The sequence below is a fragment of the Centroberyx gerrardi genome, chromosome 11 (assembly GCF_048128805.1).
Source record: "Centroberyx gerrardi isolate f3 chromosome 11, fCenGer3.hap1.cur.20231027, whole genome shotgun sequence".
Taxonomy (NCBI): domain Eukaryota; kingdom Metazoa; phylum Chordata; class Actinopteri; order Beryciformes; family Berycidae; genus Centroberyx; species Centroberyx gerrardi.
Genome location: NC_136007.1, coordinates 22,781,289 through 22,806,479, shown reverse-complemented (window position 1 = coordinate 22,806,479; position 25,191 = coordinate 22,781,289). Strand labels below are relative to the sequence as shown.

General features: G+C 43.1%; 1 protein-coding gene across 5 annotated transcripts in view; it reads left to right on the top strand.

Moving 5' to 3' along the window:
• The window catches only part of abr (ABR activator of RhoGEF and GTPase), a 137,245-nt gene that overhangs the window by 47,965 nt on the left and 64,089 nt on the right, over positions 1-25,191 (top strand). For 4 of the 5 annotated variants that reach the window (XM_071898318.2, XM_071898320.2, XM_078286465.1 and 1 more), the window contains exons 2-6: positions 788-969; positions 8,296-8,394; positions 11,945-12,130; positions 18,705-18,812; positions 20,054-20,114. In XM_071898318.2, coding sequence (XP_071754419.1) covers positions 788-969; positions 8,296-8,394; positions 11,945-12,130; positions 18,705-18,812; positions 20,054-20,114 — 636 coding nt within the window. Of the gene's footprint in view, positions 1-787; positions 970-4,674; positions 4,918-8,295; positions 8,395-11,944; positions 12,131-18,704; positions 18,813-20,053; positions 20,115-25,191 lie in introns of those variants that run through there. The other variant, XM_071898321.2, reaches the window with a different exon arrangement.

Sequence of the window (25,191 nt, the reverse complement as noted above, 5' to 3'; positions counted from 1 at the left end):
ACATGAAGCAAGTTACTTGTGTTATGCAGCACAGGGGTTTTTCTATGTCAGCTGGGTGTCCTTCTTGTCGGCTCTGTAAGCGCAATAGTCCCGTATTTCTCTCCTGGCACCAGTTTTGTCAACCAGTTTAAGTGGACTGGGATTCATTTCAACACATGATGGACTGTTTGATGCAGTTGCCAAGTTTTCAACAGTTTGACTCTGTTGAATTTTGCTCTGGCTGCTGCAGTCCACTGTCAAGTGTCAGACTTGTTTATTCCAATCCTTCTTCTTCTTCTTCTTGTTTTAACTATTACGGAATTTCAGCTTGCAGAACACGTGGTAAAACTGTTTTTTCTCTTGGTTTAAATTATCCCAAACTTGATCCATAAGGAGCTAAAGGAGTGAGTGGGGGGCAACAGGAAGGAATATGGACTGTATGATAATGAGTCACTTATGATAAGTTACTTTTTTGTGTGTTCATTGTTTTTCTGTGTGTGTTTCATTGTGCTGCCAATCTGCCAAAAGCAGCAGTAAAAATCTGGTCACAAAAACATTTGGTGAAAGTACTGAAAGTTTATATAATGTTATATTTAATCTTTCACAAATGTATCAAAGTAGTATTGAAATTTCATTTGTGACAACTACTACTGAACTGGCTACTGAACACTGATGCCAACGTTCCCACTGCTGAGCCGTGGTTGTGTGTCACTGGAGCCCAGCAAATGGCCTGTTCCCATTGGTGAAATGCTAATTAGCCTTTTTCTTTCTCTCTCTCGCTCCCTTCTCCCCCCTCTCTGCCCTCCAGACTTTAACTACAATACGGACGGCTACGAGGGGGACGGGGCGGAGGACGGCAAGTCCCAGGATGGCTCGGAGACCATGCCCTTCATAGATGAGTCCCCCACCATGTCGCCCCAGCTGTGCGCCCCCCGCGGGCCCGACGGAGAGACCGTCTCCCCCACACCACCGGAGGGCCTGCTGCCTGGGGTAAGAGCACACACACACACACACACTCACACACATACACACACTCTGATTTTTTTGCCATTTCGGCCTACGTGGTTCATATACAATGGGGAATGGAGTGATAGATGGGAGAGAGAGGGGACATGATGTAACATAAATCATAGGCACCAAACTTCATTCTTAAGCAGGGTGTCATGAAAAAGGCCTTATATTTCAATCTAACTGAAAAAAGGCTTTAAAAGCCTCAAATTATGAAGACCTTATGAAACTTACAGACACTGTGTTTAGAGTATTATTATAATTGATGCTGATATGAGGTCAGACAGTGTTTCTCCCTCTTAGCAATAGAAGCTCTGATCTAGTAGCTCGTCCTCCATCTTGGATTACTTCACTCCAGGCTCCATCTATGATGACAGTCTTGCTCTTTTCTGGCCTGCTGATTGTTTCTTCCTGAAGTTAGCAGGCGGATTGTGACCCTCTGTAATTGTGAGCGATTAGCCACAATAGAGTTGAATTGCTCCCGCAGCACACTGCAGGCGGCACATTCACAGCACCAGGAAATGACCGCTGCACCCAGATGGTGTTTGACGCTATCAGGAGCAATCTGCTAGCCTATGTTTAAATGGAGAATGCATTCCAGGATTTAAAGTGCTAATCCAAGTGCTAATTTTATTGATTTTGTTTTGTTTTGCTAAGCGCTCATTACTGTGGTGTTTCTGCACTGCACTTCCCAGAGATCACCTGTCAATCAAACCTTGAATCCAGTACTGTGAAATCCTTTTTCCTTTGATTTTCTGTTGATGCAGTTTGAGTTTCTGTAGGTGGCGCTCTTTTCTTTGTCTGTTCAGCCATGGTAGCTATCATTGCTCATGCTAACTACCCAGTTCTTCTATTTATTACAAACAAACTGCTGTTTCTGGTGCTGGACATATAAAACACATCACTTCCTGTGCAGCAAATGCAAAAGCTTTCATAAACTGGCTATAGGTTGAATCACTTATATCAGTCGGTGATGGAGAGTAGCAAAATGGACATTAATTCATATGAAAATGGCGCAGATTATAACGTGGTGTATTTATGTTACCTTGAGACCAAGTTTGCAGCATTTGCACTGTGTGTATCTTCCCATAAGAGCGACCCCTGAATGCTTGTGGCCAGATTTTGAATCAGTCAGGATATTTCAGTGTCTGTGATCATGCAACATATTCACCGTCTGGCTCATGTCAGTAGGTCAGAGGTTAGCTGTGTTCTTTTCATCCCTCACGGCTGTGTGTCTGCATGACTGTGAATGTGCATCCTCGTTATGCGACTGTGTGACTGCTTGTGTGTATGACCGTGTGAGTGGGTGCCCTAGCACCCTGGGGAGGCTCAGCGGGAGCCAAGTTGACCCCAACCTGACCCGTCCGTCCCACACAGAGAGGGGCTAGCGGGCTTGAATATCATGTGTCACACAGTAGATTACACATGTAACATCAAGGCTAAACACACCTGCGCATCTTAAGAGAGTCTTCCCATTGTACACTTCTCTTCCCAAAGAGAGAGATATTCCTAGATAACACCTTCCCTTTTCCGTCATCTTTTCAAGAAGTGCCTCATGTCACGTTCTCCCTCCTGAATAATATCCTCTCTCTCTTATATCTTCATCCTCTACTTGCTCCAATTGCTCTCAAAAACTCCTTGGGTCTTATTTTATTTCTTTTCCAAGCAGTTCTCTTACATGATCGTTCTACGGTCACAGGAATATTGTAAAGACACTGTAGCTCTGACCCTTGACCTCCTTGGTTGCTTGTCATATTGGTGATCTATGAATTATTAAGCTTATTCTACTGTTGCACTCATTGTGAGTCACTCTGGATAAGAGAGTCATCTCATTTAAATGTAAATCTATCTCCATCTAGTGGTGGGATGGAGTAAGAACAAAACAGAACATTCCCACCAGCTTGCTTGAAACATAACATCCTATGTAAGGAATAGTTTAAGGACCAGTTGCACCCAAAGCGCTCTACATGAGACTAGATGTTGTGAAGTGAGCAACTTTGCTGAAAAATAATGACACACTCATCATCACTGCCTTTCCTTGAAGACTCAAAACACCACTGTGCTTTAGGAGGAAAGTGAACCAGTGCAAATGGAAATGCCTTTGTGTGACCGAGCTGACTGGTTTGATGCTGCAGCGGGGAGTTTGTGGAGGATTCTTGTCAGAAAGCGTCTCATGGACACTAAAGGTCTTCGCACCGTAGCCTTCCTCCCCTCACCGCCTTGTTAAGCGGCCTTTCCGCTGAGTTTGCACGACCTCTCATCTGCTGACACGAGAGAGCCAACACTGACACTTCCATGCCAAGCCATCGCCTTGGAAATATACAGTCAGCACGGGGAGTGTGTATGCGTGCATGTGTGTGTGCATGCATGTGAGTGAGTTTGCGTGTGTTCATGTGTGCAGCTGTGCATTTAAGTATTTTAGAGAAGTGGCGCTTGGATGTGGCGTACCAGATAATTCAGGAGTGATTACAAAGCATTTTATTAGTATTAATGCTATTATCATTATTATTATTGTTGTTGTGGTTGTTATCAATTTATTTATGTATATATTTACAAATTTATTTAACTTGTTTTATTTTCTCATCCCAATGCCTTTCCAAGTCCTTGCCATGTAAAGTAGGCTGACTAAAATAATGTAGGCCAGGAGGTTAGTAGCCTGAAAAACTAGCCTAGATTTTGCTAGATTAGCTGCATAAATGGCCTGCAAAAATGATTTCCATGTGACGTTTGGGTCACTTGGAAAAAAAAAAAAGTAGAAAACCATTATTCCTCTCTCTTTAATGTGAGCCAGAGAGAATGTGAGCCAGAGAGAGAGAATCTAGAGGGAGATTGGCGGAGAAGTGGTGGGTGTCACTTCCTTTACACTGAGATCTAAAGGTCAGGAGGGGTGAGGAGCAGGGTGACAGGTCATAGTGGGGGGTGAATTGCATTCATTCACACACATGTGCACACACTCAGTGCTGGAACATTGTGTCTTGAGTCCCACCTATTCTGTCAACTTCTACACTGTTGCCTTGTGAACAGTTCCTTTCATCTCCAGTTATTGATTTTCATAACAGCTTTTCCTAACACACATGGCAAAGCCTTGTCTTTTTAAGCGGTTTCATATGAAAAAAGCCCGCATTGTGCTTGTGTGAAGCTGCTGGCCAGTGAACTATGTGACCTGTAATTGGAATCAGCAGCGCTAGCAGCACTTTAGCTGGTCTCAGCTCAGCATCTAAGGCTCTCAGCAGATCAATAAAGAGACAAAGACCAGAGAGAAAGAGAGAAGGTGGGAGAAAGAAAAGAAGTAGGGAGAGATTATCTATAACTCTCATTGACGTGAAAGAGAAAGAAACTGCGTGTGTGCCCAATGAGGAAGTGGCTTTTGACCGGAGAGACGACAAGAAGGTTGGAAGAAATGAAGCAGAGTGACTGTCTCGGTGAAGCAGAGAGACGGAGGAGTGTTGGAGAGAAAGAAACGGTATATGTGGCCATCGAGGAAGTGGCTGGATATCATTTGTTGTGAGGGGAGGGGCGGATGTGGAGGGAGGGCAGACCTCATCGACCGAGGCGGAACAGTGGCACACACACACACACACACGCACACACCAGGAAGCCCAGCGGAGGAAGGGGGTGGGGTAATGTAGGCAGGGTCCTCTCTCTCTCTTTCTCTCTCTCTCTCTCTCTTTCTCGCGGTGTCCAGACGGCTCGCTCTGAAGGGAAAACACTGATGTGTCCAGGCAGGCCCTGAAGAAGGGAATCGCAGGCAGAAAGAGGAGAGAGGGAGAAAGATAGAGGGAGAGAGAAAGAAAGAGGGGAATGATGGAGGAGGACGAGGAGGAGGTGCTGTGCTACTTGGACAGGGTGCTGGAGGAGGAGGAGGAGGAGGTGTTTGAATATGGAGATGGGGAGCTGGAGTCCATCACTCCGCCACATAGACAGTTCAAGGTGAGACAGCGGCTGGACAGCTGGGAGGGAGAAGGGTTGAAAGTACTGCCAGTATACCGGATGCATGGGAAATACACACACACACACACACACACACACTCACGTGATTCTGACACTCTGGCCAGGCTTGAATGCTTGGCTAAATATAGCCAAGTGGAAAGTCTTATTGATGTCTTCGTATGATGTGGCGTCACTATGTGCTGTTGTGTGTGCCTCAGAGCCATCTGCGCTGCCAGAGTGTGTGTGTGTGTGTGTTGCTTGGACAGCCACTGATGTCTTCGCATGGCTTCATGAGGCAGCTACTCTGGGGCACATTTATCCTCCAACAGTCTGCTACTTGTTTAAGGAAGTTGATATTTTTTTCTGATGTTAACTTCTGTCTGTTAAGGAGCCTGTGTGTGTGTGTGTGTGTGTGTGTGTGTGTACTCCTCCAGGTTGATGGATAGAGACAAAGCAGGGCAGCACTGTTCCTAGTCACTCTGATATCAGCTCCTTTATCGCACAGAATGACAGAGGGCACAGTAGTGAAGCATGTAGTGTTTGCTGTATGTAAAGCATAACCGAAGGCAGGCGTGTGCTGCAGCAGGTTGCCCTGGAAAAGCCTTCCACTGCTTATGCATTTCTCATCTTGCCCCCTCGCCACACAGAAGCTCTTTGTATAGCGGAGGGAAAATATTCCCACTGTCGGAAAAAATAGTTTTCTCCTCCTTTCCTGTCTTTTCTCAGCCTGCTGTGGCATTTTTGTCAGTGACAGAGTAAGCTCTGCATGTCGCCAACATCACACACACACACGCACACACCACAGACCCTATAAGTTGTCTGTGTTTACTGTGACAGTGAATGCATGTATTTCTCTGTCTTGTTTTTCTCAATGCTCAGTGCGACTACAGGGCTTTGGCATCACGTCTAAGTCAAGATACTAAGAAACCTTGTCGGACGTGGCCTGGGAAACAGTTTAAATAAGCATTGTGGCGTTTACAAAAGACGTCACAATTCTGGTGTAAATCTCTAGGCAGTGTGTAAACACAAAATATTTTTTGGTACTTGAAATAGATGGTGAGCAACAGGACTTGCGTATTCGTAACACTTCCAAGAGATGTAGATCCGGGTGTGACTCATTTCCAGTGCTGTATTTGTTTTGCGTTGCAGTCTCAAGGAATAAAAATCAACTTTCGGCTTCTCTAGGAACACCAGCAACAAAACAAGTTACTGAGAGGCTATTTAGCCTTCACAAAGGCATAGTCAACTCCAAACCTGCAGAAGGCCCGTGCCGGTTCGCTGTTTAGCAATCAGTTATACAGTATATGATTACAGTAACTTACTGATGCGATAATGTAAATGCAATTTGAAGGGTTTTCTGTTAAATAGGATGCTTTGATGAAAATTTTGCACAATATACACGAATGTGACATGAGCTGTGGAAATCAGTTTCTTAACTAAGGCTTTGGTCACAAACAGAGCCTTCATTTGAAATGTATGCATACTATTCAAGCTGGAAACTGTCACCACCAATCACAGTGATTTCAAGCGTGCACCATATGCCCCAAGTATGGAGGTGAATAATGTTGTGCTAGTGCATGTTAATGAACGAGCACATAGGTAAAATTTGAGATTCATCAGAAGATATTTAAATATCTTAGAGGCTCTTTGCATTTCTCAAAGGAGCAACTCACACACAAATATTTCTCCTTTGTGTCTAAAAGGTTGATAAATGTTTGTAGTGTATGTAAATATCTATAGTAGTGATGAAGCCTCTTCCCCTTCCTGAGAATTAATTCTAATCATATATCTTAATGCTTATATATACTTATTTTTTAAATTGACAGTATATGCAGTTAATGTACATACTGTAACTGGTTCAGTTAGACCTTGAGAGTGGCACCTCCCATCCTGAGGAGTGACATCAGTGTCAGAAGTGGGATGTTAGTGGTGATGGGGTTAATAAAATGAGGTCACGGCTTTTTCCTTTTCTTATCAGGCAGGGCTGGCTGGCTGATATCATGGTAAGGATCTGACTGTGTTAATAATTAATCTTCTTTTCTGCTCCCACGGCTGCTCTTTGGCCTCCCTTAAACACGCGCAGACACACACACACACACACCCACACACACACTTCAGCCTCACAACGAAAACATTCTTCATTTTATGTCCTTTTGGCTGTGGTCAGAGACTTGTGGCTGTAATAGAACTACTACCACTGCTGACAGCAGTTTGCAGTACAGCTTTTTGAGCATCTGCCTGTATGTATGTATGTATGTATGTATGTGAAGGGGTTTTCTTTGGGAAATAGGTCAAGTCACTCCTAAGCCCTCTCTGATGATATCAGAGGTGAATATGTAATTGAGCACTGTTTTAATAGCAGTCACACCTTTATGTTTTTAGTGTGGACTATAATCAAATGGTGTCTTGCCCTTTACAGTACACTGCTAGTCTGGAGAATAATGGTGTGAATATATAATGATCATCTTCACACTATAGCGATGTGGGAAAGATATTTTATGAATGGCTTGCAGTCTTTTTTGCTAGATGAGATGTGGAGCATTAATACAGTACATATATAATTAGCCCTGTAATGTATTGGCCACCTGTCCAGGGTGTTTCCCTGCCTTCCGCCCAATACATGCTGGGATAGGCTCCAGCCCCCCCGTGACCCTGAATAGGAATAAGCGGGTATGGAAAATGAATGAATACATTTATTTAGAATTTAACTGATGTATTCTGTCTTAATGTAGAATATCAACAACATGAGTGTCAAAGCTTTAAACTTAGCTTATCATCCCTTAACACTCATAACCCCCTGACTCACTACTTGCTATATTCGCCAACTGTTTAACTGTTATTTTTCTCTCTATAGAGGGAACTACGTCTTATTTTAGCCCTTCTCCCTGGTTTCTAAACTGGTAGTGATGATGAGGATGGTGACTCAAAACACAACAACTGTGTCTTTTCCCTGGAAGCAACTTGAAGTGAGACTTTCCATAGAGGAAGCAAGCCATTGAGATGTTATTTAGATGAATGAGGATCCCATTAAACGGCTGCCGTCTATGCACTTTGAATGCGTTTGTATTAGTCTCAGGCAGCAGATGTTTACCTGATGTGGTAACTACCATACTGATGTGGAGGAAATGAGGTTGTGTTATGGTCCTATAATGTGACGTTTCTTACGTGTGAACTCTGTAAACGGATAAAAATACTTTACCAAATCCTTCATTTGCCTTTAGACATACACTGTGCTTCCTGTATCTATGTCACCGAGATCATTATTCTACTTTAAACAAGGCCCGTCTTAGCCCGCCCGGCCCCATGTTCACACACTGACACACATCCATAGCTACAGTATATACTATACATTAACGCATTGTGTTATTTGTCCTGCAGGGAGACATAGAGAAGGGGCTGGAGATGAAGAAGCTGGTGCTGTCTGGTTTCTTGGCCAGTGAGGAGATCTACATCAACCAGCTGGAGGCCCTGCTACTGGTGAGAAACACACACACACACACACACACACACACACACACACAGAGAGAGAGAGAGCTATGGTCAAAAGCTCACATTTTTGTAGTACAGTGTGTCACAGGACCGAGAGTGGTTTTATACCACACACAGGCTGCAAAAACTATTCATCTTAAAATCTTACTCACAAAATCTTACTTTTATTGAAACAAATGACTATTTGAAAACAGGGTAAGATAATTTCACTTGTTCCCAATGCAATGCAGTGACATTATCTTGATACTGGTGGAGTGATCCAAAGATAATTTCACTTGTTTTTATTTATTCTCAAAACTGGTGAAACTACATTGGTAACAAGTGAGATTATCACACCATATTGGCAGATTTTGTCACTTGTTTTAGTGAAAACAAGATATTATGGCTGGATACTAGAGTACATGACTTGTTAAGAAGGACACATGTTGCAGTGCTGTTGTCTGAGTTTGTGCAGGCCCAGTGAGCTGCTGAGTGCTATTAGTGGTTAATGTTCATACTGAAAGCAGGACCACAGTCGCAGCCGTTTCCTGAAACCCTAACTGACGACATTGTCATGGTTCCCCATGCTAAGGCACTAAGTTTGACCTGTTTTTAAGTCTCACTTTGCTTATTCTCTGCCCAGTACCCACTCTGGGTGTGCCATCCCATTCACCCACATACAGTACAGAGCCAATGGATCTGCCCACATAGACCTGTAAAACAGTTAAGTGACAGGGCATTTTGTATTGCCACATGGCAGTTTACAGCACTTTATTTCCACTATTCAGCAGCTCAGACAAACACAGTCGTAGTTAGTAGCCAGTCAGTGAGGAGACTGTGGTAATACAAGCAGGAATCTCCTTCTCTCTCCCAGTTCCTTTCAGCCCTCAATGATCAGTGGACAAATAAAGAGTTTGTTCCTGTCCTCCTCCACTTCCTCAGTCATAGAGAGAACGTCTGAAACTTATGGTGCAATCACACATACAGTTTGTTGTCTTTGGTCCAAACCAGAGCGGAAAAGTTCACCTTGTTGCATTTTTGTATTTGGTTAGTTTAGGCTCACACTGCAAACCAGGGCTGTAAACAAAAGTCACATGGACTCACAAGTGTCTCGTTTATTAGACAGAGTTTTGGTAACCCATGAGGTTGCAGATTTTGGCAACGGGAATGAGTCAAAACAAATCCAGTTCTTGTCTGCACTCTTAACCATAATTTATCATCTCTGGTGTTCACACCAGTTCAGAATACATGAAGAAATAGCTGAATATAAGCATCAGTCATGTTTGTCATGCTAGAATTTCCAAGCATTTGGGTACATTACTTTTAAGTTAGGATGTGAGCATAAACTTACAATACAGTCACACTGATGACATAATATCATAGCTAATGATAATTGATTTGAGTGAAGCACTGAAGTGATCTAATTTGGCTTGACTACAGTGGTTCAATCAGGAGAGACAAGTGAATGAAGTAAAGATAATTGTTTATTATAACAGATGATATAGTGAAAATTAAGTCTTATCAAGAAAGTCTTTGGTGCTTAGACTCTACAGGGAGATTTTGTAATCGAGGGGCACCAGCCCTGAGCAGCAGCAAGATAAATCCCCCCGTGGAGTCCAGACACTGGTGGTGGTGGTGGCTGATGACTCTGCTGAGACTGATAGGCTGGTGAGGCTGATGAGTGATGAAGCTGATGAAGCTGATGAATCTGCGAAGACTGAGCGGGGAGGTGGAGGGGTGCGCATAACAGCAGCATGAACGGACTAAAGCGGAGAGAGAGAAACATTTAAAAAGACAGCAGCAAGATGATAGGCTAACAATGGAGGTTTGTCGCTGTGCTATTGGATACATGTGACTAGCTGATGTGAACAGCTGATATCTCAATTGACGGCCCCGGGAAATGACAGCAAGGAAATAATGAGTGAGCATGCGTGAGAGATGTGAATGGCAGGATGGTATGAGCAGTAAAATTACAGCCTAAGCATGCAAAAGATAGTCTTCCAGACTGAACCTTCGCTAAAGCTCCATATCACTAGAAAGAGCCTCTTTCTCGTTTCTCTTCTCTTCTCTTCTCTTCTCTTCTCTTCTCTTCTCTTCTCTTCTCTTCTCTTCTCTTCTCTTCTCTTCTCTTCTCTTCTCTCAGAGCTCGACTCACTAACTTCCTGGACAGAGGTTTCTCTCTGCAGCTCTCACCTTGCCCCTCTCTTTCCATGTTGAAAGAGGTTTCATTTCAACAGATAAACACTCAAAATAGCCAAGCAGTGTTCAGTGTTTAATTTTTTCCCACTTTTCTGGGCCAGGAGGTCTGAGTTCTACCTGCCCCCTGTTTCATTGTCCCGGCAGGCAAATACAGGAATAAACACTTTCTCATACAGTTAAGTACAGTTAAGCCCCCATAACCAAATGATGGAAGCTTTTCTGTAACGTGACCAGCAGTAACATGGAAACCAAAACCAGCGTGGAACTTCATGAGGCTGATAAGTCTCTCCATTCATCAGTCTTGCTAAAACATTTATCAAACCTGATGATGGGTTGTCAGCTAGCCGCTTTGCCAACATACAGGCTAGGTCATGGGCATCAAGTATGTGCTTGTGGTAATTGTCAGTGCTTTTGAAAATGAGCCAGCTCAATCTGCCTTCATCATTAATCGCCTACAATCAGTAGGGGATTTAGTCATTATTAACCCAAAGAAACTGTTCCTTCCATGACGTAACAACCTTTTTTTGCTCTGTAATTCAATGTACCCCCTGCCATGTCCACTCCACACAACTCTCTGACTAACTCTGTGGTGGCGTCTGATCCCATTGGTCAGGCAAAGCTCAAAATAGCCACCGGGTGACAAATAATAAGACCAGAACTTTTTTTATGGGCTGGCTCAGTTAGGCAACAGACTGACCAATCAACTGGCCCAAGTCAGCATCTCACTGGCTCTGGACCATCGGGCAACAGTTATTGTCGAACCCTGCTCTGAAATTAGAAACATGACTCAAACACATTTTATCAGCGTAAAATAAACTGCAACAAGTGTAGCAGACAACAGTAATTCTGATCCCCGAGTGAGTCTTTCTCAATTCAGTTCAAAAGTTGCTTTATTGGCATAGTGAAATGCACTTATATTGCCAAAGCACGAGGAAGACAATATACATATACATATATAACCTATCAAACTAAAGGCGGGTATGAACACATATTAATGCCAAAGAATTCTGCACCACTCATAGTAAACTTGAATCTAACCTCAGGTTTTAGTGAGCTGTTATGAATTGTGCTGCTATTATACCGCATTTTTGCATTTCACCAAGGAGGTATGGTAATTTTTGGGTTGTGGTCTTGCTTTCGAATTCTTGATATATTTGGGTAATCTTTGGGAATAAATGTTCTCTTAAAAGATAGTTTTTGGTGGATGAGGTGAGGAGGTGTTTCCAGTTTCCACCTCATTTAAGCGAGCAGAACGAACACCGCCTGTCCTGCCTTGGGAAGCCAGGTTAGTGTGTGGCGGCCGTTCTCATTGGCCAAGCTGTGTTCACTGAGCCTGTTGTCTCTGTCTTTGCCCGTCCAGCCCATGCGTCCTCTCAAGGCCACAGCCACCACCTCCCAGCCCGTTCTGACCATCCAGCAGATTGAGACCATCTTCTACAAAATCCAGGACATCTTCGAGATCCACAAGGAGTTCTACGACGCCCTCTCGCCCAACATCCAGCAGTGGGACGAGAAGGTCACCGTGGGACATCTCTTCCAGAAACTGGTGAGGCTGAAATGGGGTGAAATGGTGCCTGGCACTAAATGTGTTGGGTCTTTTTTTTTCTCTGCCCCCTCCATCATTCGCAGTAAGTGCAGTAAATGAGTGTTAATACTGTCAGACTTGTTCCACTTTTCTGCGCGATGAACCACTCTTCTAATTTAGACTGTGCGTGTGTGTGTGTGTGTCCTTGTTTCTGTGGTCTGATTGCATTAGCAGGGATGTAGCACTCTCCGGTCTACCACACTGTCATATTTGCATTGGATTATGTTGTTTAAACAGGCTCTCCCAGTACATAATATAACAGTATAGTTGTTATGTGTGTGGGTGCGTCTGTGTCTGTGGTCTGATTGTATTAGCAGGGCTCCAGACCTTAGCTAGGTTCAGCGGGAGTTAGTTCTCCCTCTGTGATAGGTCATCACACTGTCATATTTGCAGTGGATAATGTAGTTTGAACAGGGCTTCCCAGCACATAACGTAAGAGCATAACTGGTATGTGCATTTATGTGTGTGTGTGTCTTCCCCTATTTTAGATACTGACCACAGTTGATACAGATAGGCTGATGTAACATGGTGTAATAAAGGCTTTCAGCTGAGCTGTCAGAAACTTCAAAGTATGAAGTGTTCAGAAATAAAACAACTGTCACTGAATAAAATTTATTCCACAGAAAAAACATAGATAAATATAATTTGGAAGGGTAATGCTGACAAAGTGTGTAAAATCCATGGACTGTCATCAGTAAAAAAAAGTCTTTGATGGTTAAACCATTTAAAAAGCATTTGTGGTAATTGATTGCGAGAAGTAGTGTTGCTGAAATGACAAACCCTGGCACATTGTGTCTTGTTAATTCACCCTGAGACGGTCCCACTGTGGGCAGGGTGTAACAGAATATAGCGGTTTGTAATATTCTGGTAATAGTCCTAGTGAACTGTTCCTCCACCTGAACATAACGACACAGTTTTGCTGTAAAGTTGGGAGCCTTGATATACCATAAGCAGATAGCACGATAGTTACATAGTTGTTACTTTCTCTTGCATAATGCCACAGTACCCATAGCCTCTTATCAGCAGATATACATTTACAAATATAACAAATATAACTTTTTTGGTTTCAGCCACTTCTGTCATCATTCTGGAAAGAGATATGCTAAACACAATGGATGTGTTAAACAAAAGCTTAAAAAGAGGCACATTAGCCTTCTGTTAGACAGCTTATTTTGAACACTGGGGGATTTCACTGTCTGTGCTGGGAAAAAACACAACATTACTGATAGCCTTATGTGACAGTGTGTCTTCAAATTGTAGGCCAGTGACCAGATAAATGTGATTAACTGTTATGAGATCAGTGATGAAACATATCTTGCATTTAGTTTACAAAATCTTTTGGATCTTAGGAGTTGTGATTTATTCTAGCTAATGAGCTGCGAGTTACTCAGATGCACCGTTATGAGAGATTCTGTGACATTTTGCCAAGACATGAGCACACTGCTGTTTTGACTAGAGGATAGAAGTGAGTGCCATGCCAACTCAGACAAATAAACACATCAGAATATTGGACAATTACATAACCTCGGCTATTCCAGTCTTAGAAGGAGAAGTCATAAAGTTCTAAAATATTTCTGGCTTCATTGCCCTGTGATTCAGCGTTTTTTTTTACCTTGGGCCAGTTTTGATTAAGGACCGGAAGTGTATTTACCATGTGGCTTGCTGAAATAGAATATTATTTGATATTGTTTGGGATCAGGAAGTGAGATTGGATGACAGTGGTTATTTTACATGCATGGGGAGTTTTGTTTTTAACCTTGTGACTCAAATAACCTGGTTTTGGTTTGACAGATGTAAACGTCATAACTTGGCTAGAATAACTCAGGCAAATTCATATTCTGATCATGAGAAACCTGGTTAAGAAGCCTGGCTTACTCTGATATTAAACTGGTTTTTGTGGCATGATCTTACTCTTTTGGTTTCTGCCGCCTGCTCAAACTCAGTCTCACACAGAAAATTTTGATGTCAACAAAAAACATGGCAGCCAGCAGTACTTACTATTACCATTACTATTGGGATCATCATTTCTCTTCCACGTGTTAGCAGTAACTTACTATTGCTCAGGCAAACAGGGATGGGGTAGCTGGCAGCCGCTGGCTTTTCATGCTTATTTTGCTGTGGGCAGGACTCCTCGGATAGACGGCAGTATTGTGTCAACTGGTTTATTCATGATAACAGGGATACTCCATTGCAGGATATTAAAGGATAATGTAAACATTAAAGTCCATTGGAGAATTTCCTGTGTGCAAATAATGCCTAAATATATAACAACCGGGCAAGAAAAAGAGAGATCTAAAAAATATTGTTGTGGTGTGGGTGTAGGTCAGTTCAGTAATGTTTAAGTTATAAGTGAATAGTCTGATGGATTTGTTTCCAAATTTAGGTTACTATGAAACTGTCTTGCCTAGTGCTAGACTTGCTTAGTGCTAGACTTTACTCCGAAGGCGAAGCACTACAAGTTGTAGCTTGAAAGAGAAAGAGAGTTCAGCTTCAACAAACAGGTTTTAGGCATTGATAGCTAGTTAACTAACCAGGAGGCTAATTTAGCAAAGCAACTGATGTTAATGTTAACATGTGACTACTAGCCACCACTAACGTTAGCTTCTACAAGATAGGTTAACTAGAGCACTAATCAGATGTGTTAACAACAGGACAGGGACAGGTAGTTAATCAGATACCATGGTTAGTTGGCTAGCAAGCTGACATTATCTAAACACAAAATTGGTCAGATGTATCAGTGATGAAAAGATCAGTTCCCAGTAAAAAACAGCACAGAAATTAACCATGTCTATTTAATTCTGTTGAGACGGCCAAATCCCAATCAGCTAACTATAGTTGAGGACCTCCAATATGGCCGCCAGAGGATCATGTCACCTGAAATCCCTCTATTGCCAGTGATGTCTGTAATGAAAGATTTGGTTGAACACTGAGGAGGATATGTGTCAACAACTGAGTGTTTATGTGGGAGATTGATCTTCAAATATGAATGAACCTGTGTACTGACAGAAAGAAAAGTGACAGACCTCGACAAGAGCTCTCATGTAGAAATGTGACTCTTTTTGGAGTATAAACAGTGCTTCTCTCTCTCCCCCCTTGCTCTCTGGGCCGCAGGAGTCCCACCACCAAGTGACATCTATTAGTGAAGTCATCAGCTCCCATCTGTGCTGTGTATGTGCGTACGTGAGCCTGTCATGTGGCAGCTAAACATTTAGTCAGACTGGCAGTGCAGCCGTACAGATGGTAGTGTAATTAGCCGGTCTGCTCCCTACCGCTCCTCGTCGGGGGCACGGAGGGCGGGAGCGGCTACTGGAGCAACACACACTGGGACAGAGAGGCACAGAAAACAGGCAGGCGGGGGATGAAAGCCAGTCACAGTTCCAACTTTTCTCACCTATTTTAGAAAAAGAAAAGGGCTCAGCTGCAGCCTTAGCCCTGCTGGGTCTGCCAGGATTGCATTTTACCGGCCAAATGATTCAAAATCCCTGGAGACATACAGCGGAAAGGGTGTAATCTTGCCATGGTCATGCTTCTGAAAGGGCTTTTTGGACTAATAAAACCAATTTGCAAACAAAACATTTCTGAAGATAATATAGACATGCCTCCTTCCTTGGGGACTAACTATAACTGTAATCCGTGGATTATGTTATTGTGTGTAATTGGATTACGATTACATTCTTGGTGATAGCATTTTCATTTTGGATTACTTTATATATAATCATGACAATATTTTGATGAAGAGACTAAAATTTGTGGGTTAGCTCACTTGGGAGTTAGTCCTGTATTGTGCTGTTGTTAGCTTTGTGAATACCTGAAATGTTTCTGTGTAAGAAAAATGTATTGTAAGAGTGGCCAGTGCAGAGATGCTGATAGTTGTGTTATTTGAGGCTGAGCGCTCTAGTGAAGCGTCTTATCACACCAGTTTTATGCTGCAGTCACTACTCTATAAGGATAAAACCTGTGTGACTGTATGGTTAAAAGCAGAGAATAACAGAAAGCCATGAATGACTGATCTCAACAATCTTGGAACTAACCGATCTATTAGGCGTCACTGGAAGACCTTTAGGCCGTTTGAGTGTTAAGCATCAAGGGGAACAATGTAGTTAGTTAAGCATCAAGAGGAACTACGGGCAACTGGCCTTGTTTAGTTTCTCTGGTCTTGATATTACCATAGACGACAGAGAGCGCTGCACGTATTTGATTGTGCAATTTATTGTGCGCTGAGATTTCTGTCTGCAAGGCAGCAACACATTATGGACAAGTGTTGCTTAGCTACAGTCAACCATGTGTAGTAAATAGACATTATTAACTGATTTTCTGAACTATAAATATTCAACATGCTGATGCCATAATACTTGATGCTAGCTCATGTAACCAGAAAAGTAAAGAAAGAGTAATCAGTAGTTAATTACTTTGAATTTACATTCATAAGTGATTACTATTTATATGGCTTGTGGTATTTGTTTTATCAGTTTGGCGAGAGCTGGATTCAGTAGTTCTAAAATGTGCCCACGTCTCCCCTAGAGTGGTTAACTGTCCCAGTTGTTTCTGCACTCCGATAAGTTGACAGTCAAGGTTTAATTTCATAATTAGCCTATGTTAATATCATAATCATACTATGCTTGTGCTTGTGTGCTCCATTTGTGCAATAGAGAACAGTTACATTAATATGGCTCTGTGGAAATCCCAGTCCCAAGTGTAGGATACAGCTTCATTGCCTAAATATAGTTAATAATCCTTTATTGCCATATGTCTTCATTGTCTGTCACTGATCATTGGCATATGAATGGTGCTTTAACAGACACCAGCCAAGTGGGGCACCAGCCAAAATACATAGTTAATTCAAAACAGAGCTTGGAAGATGTATTGGAGTATTGTGTGTTACACTAAGAGCTGTAGAGCCTTGCAATGCCCTGAAGATATTGACACAGACATGGTTTAGGCTGCAACCTTCTGCTGTCCAACATCTCAGAGAGGATTTTAATTTTCCAGACTACAGTCATGTTTATCAGCTAAAAACTGGCTATTTCTAGTCAACACAGACTCCGTACTCTCTGTCCGTCTATCTCTCGCTGTCCTTCCCTCTCTCTCTCTCTCCCTCTCTCTCCTACCCTCACACCTTTTTTTTTCCTTTTCTTCTCATCCCTCCCTGTATCCTCTCCTTCCCACCTCCCATCTCAAAGACAGGCTGTTGTTTCATACCAGCCGCTTTCAGCTGCGATCTTGTTGTTTGGAGTGTGGGCGCTGTGTTAGAAACGCTGCTCGAAGGTGACTGATGGAGCTGGAGAGTTTTCATGCCAGCCACAGTGTGTCTGGGGGACATGATGAATTGATGAAATACCACAATCACGTCATTTTGCTTGGCTCTTACTTTCCGGGCCGAGCTGCCAAGTCAAAAATCACTATCTTTGGAAATTCAGTGATCACACATGGTGGCTTCTCCCTTCTGTCTGGGGTTTTGGTTAGGCATAACGAGGTCTCCAGTTAGGTTGAAGTCAGGGTTAGGAATATTTGGATTAGTTATAATGAGATGGAAACAAGCAGCTCTACACTCATTTGGCGGACTTTGTTTGTTAACCCATTATCTAGCTGTATGTTTGTGTCAGAATTGCTCATAGATGACTATTATCACTGAATAACTACTGGCTTTTTGTGTATTTTAATTTCTCTGCCATCCATCCATACTCAGAATATATGAATCTACAACGTCATCTTTAAAGACGTCTCCACTCTTACAGCCAACCCGCCACTTCACACCCAGAGGGGAAGTGGAGGAGAGGAAATGAAAGATGGGGGGGGGGGGGGCAAAGCCAAAACTAACAAGTCTTATTCATTAATTCCATTCAGCCGAGTCCCATCTCCTTGCTCTAATAGGGTGCAGTCAGCTCTCCAGCCTGGCCCTTCAACCGTAGCTGTAGCATGCTGCATATTCATGCGCTGCCGGTCCACTGCTTGTGTTACAACGCACATACAGTACAGTAGAGAGAGGCTGTTAATGAAGGGAAAGAGAAAGAGAAAGTAACTCTGTTCCAATCAGGGCCGCCAGTGGAGGGGCATTATGGGAACATGATTACGCTGTGTGCATACAGTATGTGTGTGTGTGTGTGATAAGCATTAAGGTAACTCCATGTATGCTGATAGAGCAGAGTTCTGCACCACTCTTTTCATCCCTCCACTTCAGGCGTAATCCTAATGGGAAAAAAAATTAATTCATCTGCCAGAACTGTATAGGAATTCTAATAGAATCATCTAATGTAGGTATGCCAGGGGAAAACCCGCTATCGTCTGCCCTCATTGATAAAAGAAGGCAGTTACCTGACTTAATAAGCAGGTTGTACTTACTATAGGAAGGCTTACTCCTACCACACTCAGAGTAATGACAAACAGATTATGTTGTGTTGTAATAGTAAATCCAGTAGTAAAATCGATTAGAGTGTAGTAAAAGCCAGTGTTTTGTCTCTCTCTGTGCCCCTCCCACCTCCTAGTTTCTGCTTTACCCTAACATCCCTAATCCTCTCTGTCTTTCTACATGCTGCAGGCCAGCCAGCTGGGAGTGTACAAGGCCTTTGTGGACAACTACAAGGTGGCGCTGGAGACGGCGGAGAAATGCAGCCAGGCCAACAACCAGTTCCAGAAGATTTCTGAGGTACGTTCAGCCTCCACAGCTGATAAGAGCCTCAAAGAGCGTCTTGGGCACAAGGAGAACATGCTTGAATGCCAGAGATGCTGCATTCATTAGCTTCAGTGGTTATTCTGACTGCTTTTGGGTCCTTTTGGGTCATTGTAACAGAATCTTTTACCCTTTTTACCTGGACCAGAAATGTGATTATATAATAAATCACTTGTTCCCCACTTTCCTGTTCTTGTTACTTGTATAATGTGTAATTGGTACTGTATTATTGTGCTGCATAATTAAAGGTGCTGCATTTTAACATAAATGAATCATTGCTGCATTAATTGTGTCATTAGTATAATAACCGTAAACAAACAAGACCATCACCAAGGAGATTGTCAGCCTCTACCGGCTTTCCCCTTCAGTAGCCAGAACATCCTCTTTGCGACAGGAAGCAGTGGGGCTTATGGGAAATGTGGTCTTCATTTTGAGAAGCACCAGCACTAACTATACCACTAGCGTGAGATAGAGGCTACCAATCGTCTTGACCGTGGTCTCATTTGTCTACAGTAATTATACCAAGGTGTCACAATTAATTTGACAATGAAACATCAATATTTAAATATGCTACACCTAGAACGTTTAACTGCTGAGCGGGCTGTTTCAATTGGCTGTAATGTTGGGAACTATATGTGTAAGCTTTATGTGTAGGTAGTCCATTCGTCTCAAAATACTTGTAAGAATAGAGGTGTTTCAGCTATCCACCATTTAAATAACATGACACCTGCATGTATATAACGATTGCTACCATGAAAGTAGAACTCATTGTGTAATATTTGTGAAGGTATTAGCTACCTTAAAACCTCTGAGCAAAATATTTGCACTTTAGAGGACAGAATCATCTGTTATTTTGAAATATTAAATCCTCAAGTCCAGGTAGCAGTTTATTATCAAAATACGCAGCATTTTTGGAACCAAACCCTTCACTTGATTAATGTTAGTTCACGGACACACCGTAGAAGTGTGTGTTTGGGTGGATGTAAATGTGATTTATTGTAAGTTAAAGTTGTGAAGGTTGTAAGGTACAGACTGGCTGTACCCATCCAGCTGTCTGAGTCTGCTGCAGTGGCCCAATACTTCTTCATTAGTTCTGTCACCCTCAGCCAAGCCAGTACGGGGCACTACCCTGTGTGTGTGTGTGTGTGTGTGTGTGAGCGTGATTGCGTGTGTGTGTGACAAATGAAATTGATTAATCCACTCTTTTCTTTTTTCAGAACCTCAAAGTAAAAGGTCCTAAAGATTCCAGGGACTGTACCACAATTGTCACAATGGAGGGTAAGTGTGTGTGTGTGTGTGTGTGTGTCTCTGTGTCTCTGTGTCTCTGTCTGTTTGTCTGTCTGTGGCTGTCTTGGTGCTTTAAGACTCCAGCCCTGCCCCTTCTACTTGTGTATGCAGTGGCGGGCTTTGGGAAGCAAACTGGCGCATGTGTGAGCGCACACACACACACACACGCACACACACGCACGCTCTCTCTTTCTTCCTCTCTCTCTGTCTGTCTCTCTCTCTCTCGGGCTGAGAAGGGAGGCATTGAGCTGGAGCACAGAGTGGAGAGAGGAGAAGAGGGATATGGAGGTGCTACTGGTCCTCAGACTGTGTTGTAACTGCACATACGGTAACAACTGCATGATATGAGCGTCCGCCGTTCCATTCAGACAACTTGGATCGCTGTTTTTCTGTTGTTTTTCTATGGGTTGGATGTCTGTGTCTTGGATGCTACAGTAGTCTGGCAGTGTGTTTGCTGTGAAGTTAGGACAGTAATTAATCAGCTGTCAGATATTCTATGAAACAGATTTGGGATGTTGGCATATCTGATAGGCATTTGGATACATATGCATTGTATGGTTTTGTCTTGATTTTGTGCGGTGTTGATTTGGGACCTTAAATGGAATGTGGCTGTGTCTTCAGTGTTGTCTCCGTGTGTTTGTGTGTGTGTTCATGTGTTCTAGCCCATGTAGTTGAGGCGATGTAGGTAGTTTCTTTTGAAGTATCGGAGCCTGTGAGAGGTTGCAGGGGGATTATCCTCTTGGATATGCTGCTTGCCGGGACTGAGAGGCAGGGACGGGTCTCACCTTTTAACATACAGCACCGGAGGGAGAGGAGAATGCAGAGAGAGAGATGAGAGTCAAGAATGTATAAAGCCGGAATGGAGAGGATGAGTTCAAGAGAGGAGGACAGAAGCTCTCTCAGTGTGTATGTGTGTGTGTATGTGTGTTTAAAAGCAAGGCACGTTCAGTCTGTATAAGAACCGTCGGTCCCAGACTGCTCCTCATAGAGAATACTTATCACCGACAGATCGGAACAAGTCTGATCTGTGTGTGTGATTGTGTGTGTGTGTATTAGGGAGCTGGCATATGCCTGCACACAGCGCTGTGTCAGGTTCTTGTAAACTTAAGCTGTTTTGGGGATTTTGCTCAACCAAATCAAGGAATAGATCATAGACTGCGAGGGAGGGAAAGAAGTAGAGATGGAAAAAAAGATATAAAAAATTGTGAGCGAGTGCAGCGTTTGAGGGGTGAGGGGTTGTAGTCTATAGAGACTATAGAGATCTAAATTATGCATCGATAAGCAACTGTTCGCATGATGAGCAAATGGCCTGGCTTTGTCAGGATGAGAAAGGGTGGGTGGGTGTTTGTTCATGTGTGTGTTTACTCACATGGCAATTTTCAGCAGCATGTACCTGTGAAGTGTCTGTTAATTTATGCAGCGCAAACGAGGTAGAATCCAACTCAAGCCGCCCCGGTTATTATAGTCAGATCCCTCTGTCGTCTTTATTGCCGAGACAGACCATATGTTGGATGTACAGTAGGTTACCATGCTAGTTCAAATGAATGAGAAAGCAGCTAGTTTCATATTCCCTCAACAATCAGCCTTTCACAGCACCCAAGGTAGTTGCTTTGATTGCTGTTTGTGCTGCGGCCCCTTAATTACCTGGTGAGGCAGCGGAGGGATTTCTCCAGCCACGACCAGATACCAGTTAATACTAGATACCAGTTACCTGCTCTACTGCTTTTCTACTTCCTTGTTCCTTCCTCACTCCTCCCCTCCTTCCTTTCACCTTTCCATTCGTCCTCCTATCCATTCATATGATTTAACTGGATCTCGTTCAAAGGATTTGTGATCTGCTGTATATTGGTTTAATCGAAGTAAGTCAATTTGTCAGGCTTGTTCATATACAGTGAAGCGCCCTCTGTTCACTCCTGATGAATGGATGCAAATAGAAACACAAGTGTACTGAATCAAACAAGCGTTTGACATGTAATCCGACAGTTAACAAATGTGGACTCTCTTGCTGCGCACCACTACCTTTTGCTCTCTATTCCTTAATCCCTGTATGCTGTGTTTTTCCTCTCTCCCTATCTGTTGTTCTGTCTTCTTTATTCTTCTTTTCTTGTCTGTCTCATTCTCTTACTCTCTCCTCATCCTCCGCCATGGCTCATGTCTGACTTTGGTGGCTGAATAGCCTGCCAAATGTTGAGCGCTGAAAGCTGGCAGTCCCTGTGTCCTACGTGTGGACCTGTGCATTGTGTGTGTGTGTGTGTGTGTGTGTGCCCACATGGCCTGTCCCCTTGTTAGCAAAGATGAACTGTCTGTCCGTCAGCCAAGTCGTCAAGGCGACCTTGAGAATGGGGCCAATCAGAAGCACTTCGCTGTGACAGGTCATCGACTTCCAATAATCCTCCTCTCTCTCTCTCTTGTCTCCAGGCGCTGTCCTTGTGTATAAAGACCAGATATTATAGCCATATAATGAGCTGGAATGAGGGATGTATGGCTGTATAGCAAGTCTACAGTAAAGGCCATGCCTTACAGTTGACTGTGTGCTAGTAACTAATGCGATATTCGGTGGTAGACATTGTAAAAGTGCCCACTCATGGTTTTATCTTGCATTAGTACTGCAGACAATTCTTTCTTGAATATTATACAGTAGAACCAAATTAGTATATGGTAACACAAAACTCTAGTGTTTCCCAACCAACTAATTGCCAGACTATTCTTTATAACATATGACAGCTGAAGAGATTGAAAAGCTGATTTTTCCAAACATTTCATCTTGTGAAGGGAGCCAAAATGCAGCAGTAGTTCAACAAGCATGCAGTAAAAAGTGCTTTCACAATGGCAGCATCTGATATACTAACATGTACTCACACTTGATGTATTAACATGCACTAACTACTGAGGTACTGTCATGTACAAACATCTAATGTGCTAAAATGTACCTACAACTGAGGAATGAACAACTCATATACTAACAGCTGATGCACTAAAATGTATTCGCAACTAGTAATTGCGTAACTAACATGTACTAGCATGTACTAACAACTGACATACTTACAGAGAGTAACAACTCATGTACTGACATGGACTGACAACTGTGGCAACTGCAAGCATTCAGCTAATGTTCAAGTACTAGTAGAGACACAGACACGCACGCACGCGCACACTCACACACACGCACGCACACACACAATTAGAGGTGTTCTTGGCCCTTGTATTGAGTGCAGGTCCTGTGGTGGTGAATTCTCCCAGAGGTAGCGCTATTGGTTCACTGAGCCAAGACCGATGATGGAGGCCGCATTATTAATGACCAGAGGGTGGAGAAACTTCAAAGAGAATCAGCAGGGCCCTCTAGAAGATTCTCTTTGGTCTTATAGCCGAGTGTGTGTGTGTGTGTGAGCATGAGAGAGAGTGTATGCGAGTGTGTAAAGTTTAATATGACAAGCCCCATCAGTAGATCTGAACATGCTCCCTGTAGGTTTCAGCTCGCTCTCTTTCTCTCTCTTTCATTTCTTTTAGTTCAAGTAGGAGGCGAGAAGAAAGGAGAGCGAACCCCTGATAGCGAGTCTGCAGAGAGAGGGAGAGAGAGAGAGAAGAAAAGAGAGATAGCATGTCTGTAGCACAGATGGAGGGAGCAATGTCCGATGGTGTACATAGATAAGTGTTACATTCAAGGGAAGTGTAGTTTTGTCTCCAGCTCTCCTTGGGAGCAGAGTCATGTCTGCCTGGCGGGACGACTTGCCCTGCATACAAAAAGCAGATTACTTCTTTGGTGTGCTGGAGAATGCTGTATGCGGTGTTTCAGTTGTATCCCCCCCCCCAGTTTGAAAATCGTTGGTTTTTTAAAATAAATGGAACGTGGTTTGATTATCGATTAGAAAATATCAAACTGGTTTCCACATTTTGATGTCCCAGTGGACCGGGTTGTTTTGATTGCATAGCCTTGCTCAAAGTTCCTTTTGAACACGTGCAGAGCAAAATAAATATCTTTTTTTTTTAGAATGCTTTGTGACACCAGTGGCATTATTCGTTTGAGACCTTGAGGTGTTTTTGGCATTTCATTACTTGACTGTTGGAACCCAGGTTTGACAGAAGTAACTCAGAATAAATATTCTCTCTCTTCTCCCTATACATATATGTGTGTTTACTCCTTATCCTTCTCTCCCTGGTGGTCCTCACATCTGCCACCTGCCTCCTGTCTATCTCTATCTCTTTCTCCATCTTTCTGTCTGTCCTATCTATCTGTGGGAGTTTCTCACCTAGAGCTGTCATGTATGTCAAGCCTGCTGCTGTTCACACAACCTCAGCAGCAAAGCAGCCCCCAGGGAAACCAGCCTAGTGTGGTACAGCAGGTTTAAACTGTGATGTAGAGAGAGGAAAAGGTGTGTGTGTTGCACGTGTCTGTGTGTATTTGTGTCTTAGTGTGTGTGTTTACATTTTTGTGTCTGTGTATCTATCTGTGTGTGTGCATATGTGCATATATGTACATGTATGTGTATGCGTGTATGTGTTTGTGCTGTTTATGTTTGTATCAGTGTTTGTGTGTGTGAAACATACACACACACATATACAAATGAACTAATGACACTGTGTAAACGGGCGCTTACACCAGGCAGACTGTAGTTTACCTAGTAGCAGTCTAAATTTGCAGTGGAAGCAAACTGCTTCAGAGCCAATAGGAGCCCGGGACAGCGGCAAGCCTGGAGACGGACTGCATGTTAAGCAGCCTGCCTGCTGACTCCTGTGTGTGTGTGTGTGTGTGTGTGTGTGTGTGTGTGTGTGTGTGTGTGTTTGTGTTTGTGTTTGTGTTTGTGTGTCTCTCCATTGTGCGGTATTGGAACACTGCATTCCCCCACCGCCATCTATATAACATCAGATATACAGCCGAGTTAATTTTTTAATAATAATAATAATGTGATACTCTATTGATCCCCATAGGGAAATTCTTGTTTCGCTTTTCTCCCTCCACAGAGAGGTCAAAGGTCAGGGTCAGCTACGTGTGTTGCTCCAGCACACTTCAGCAGGGTGGATGCATGCTGACAAGGGGGTTTGAACCCGGGACTCATTTTACCAGTCTAGG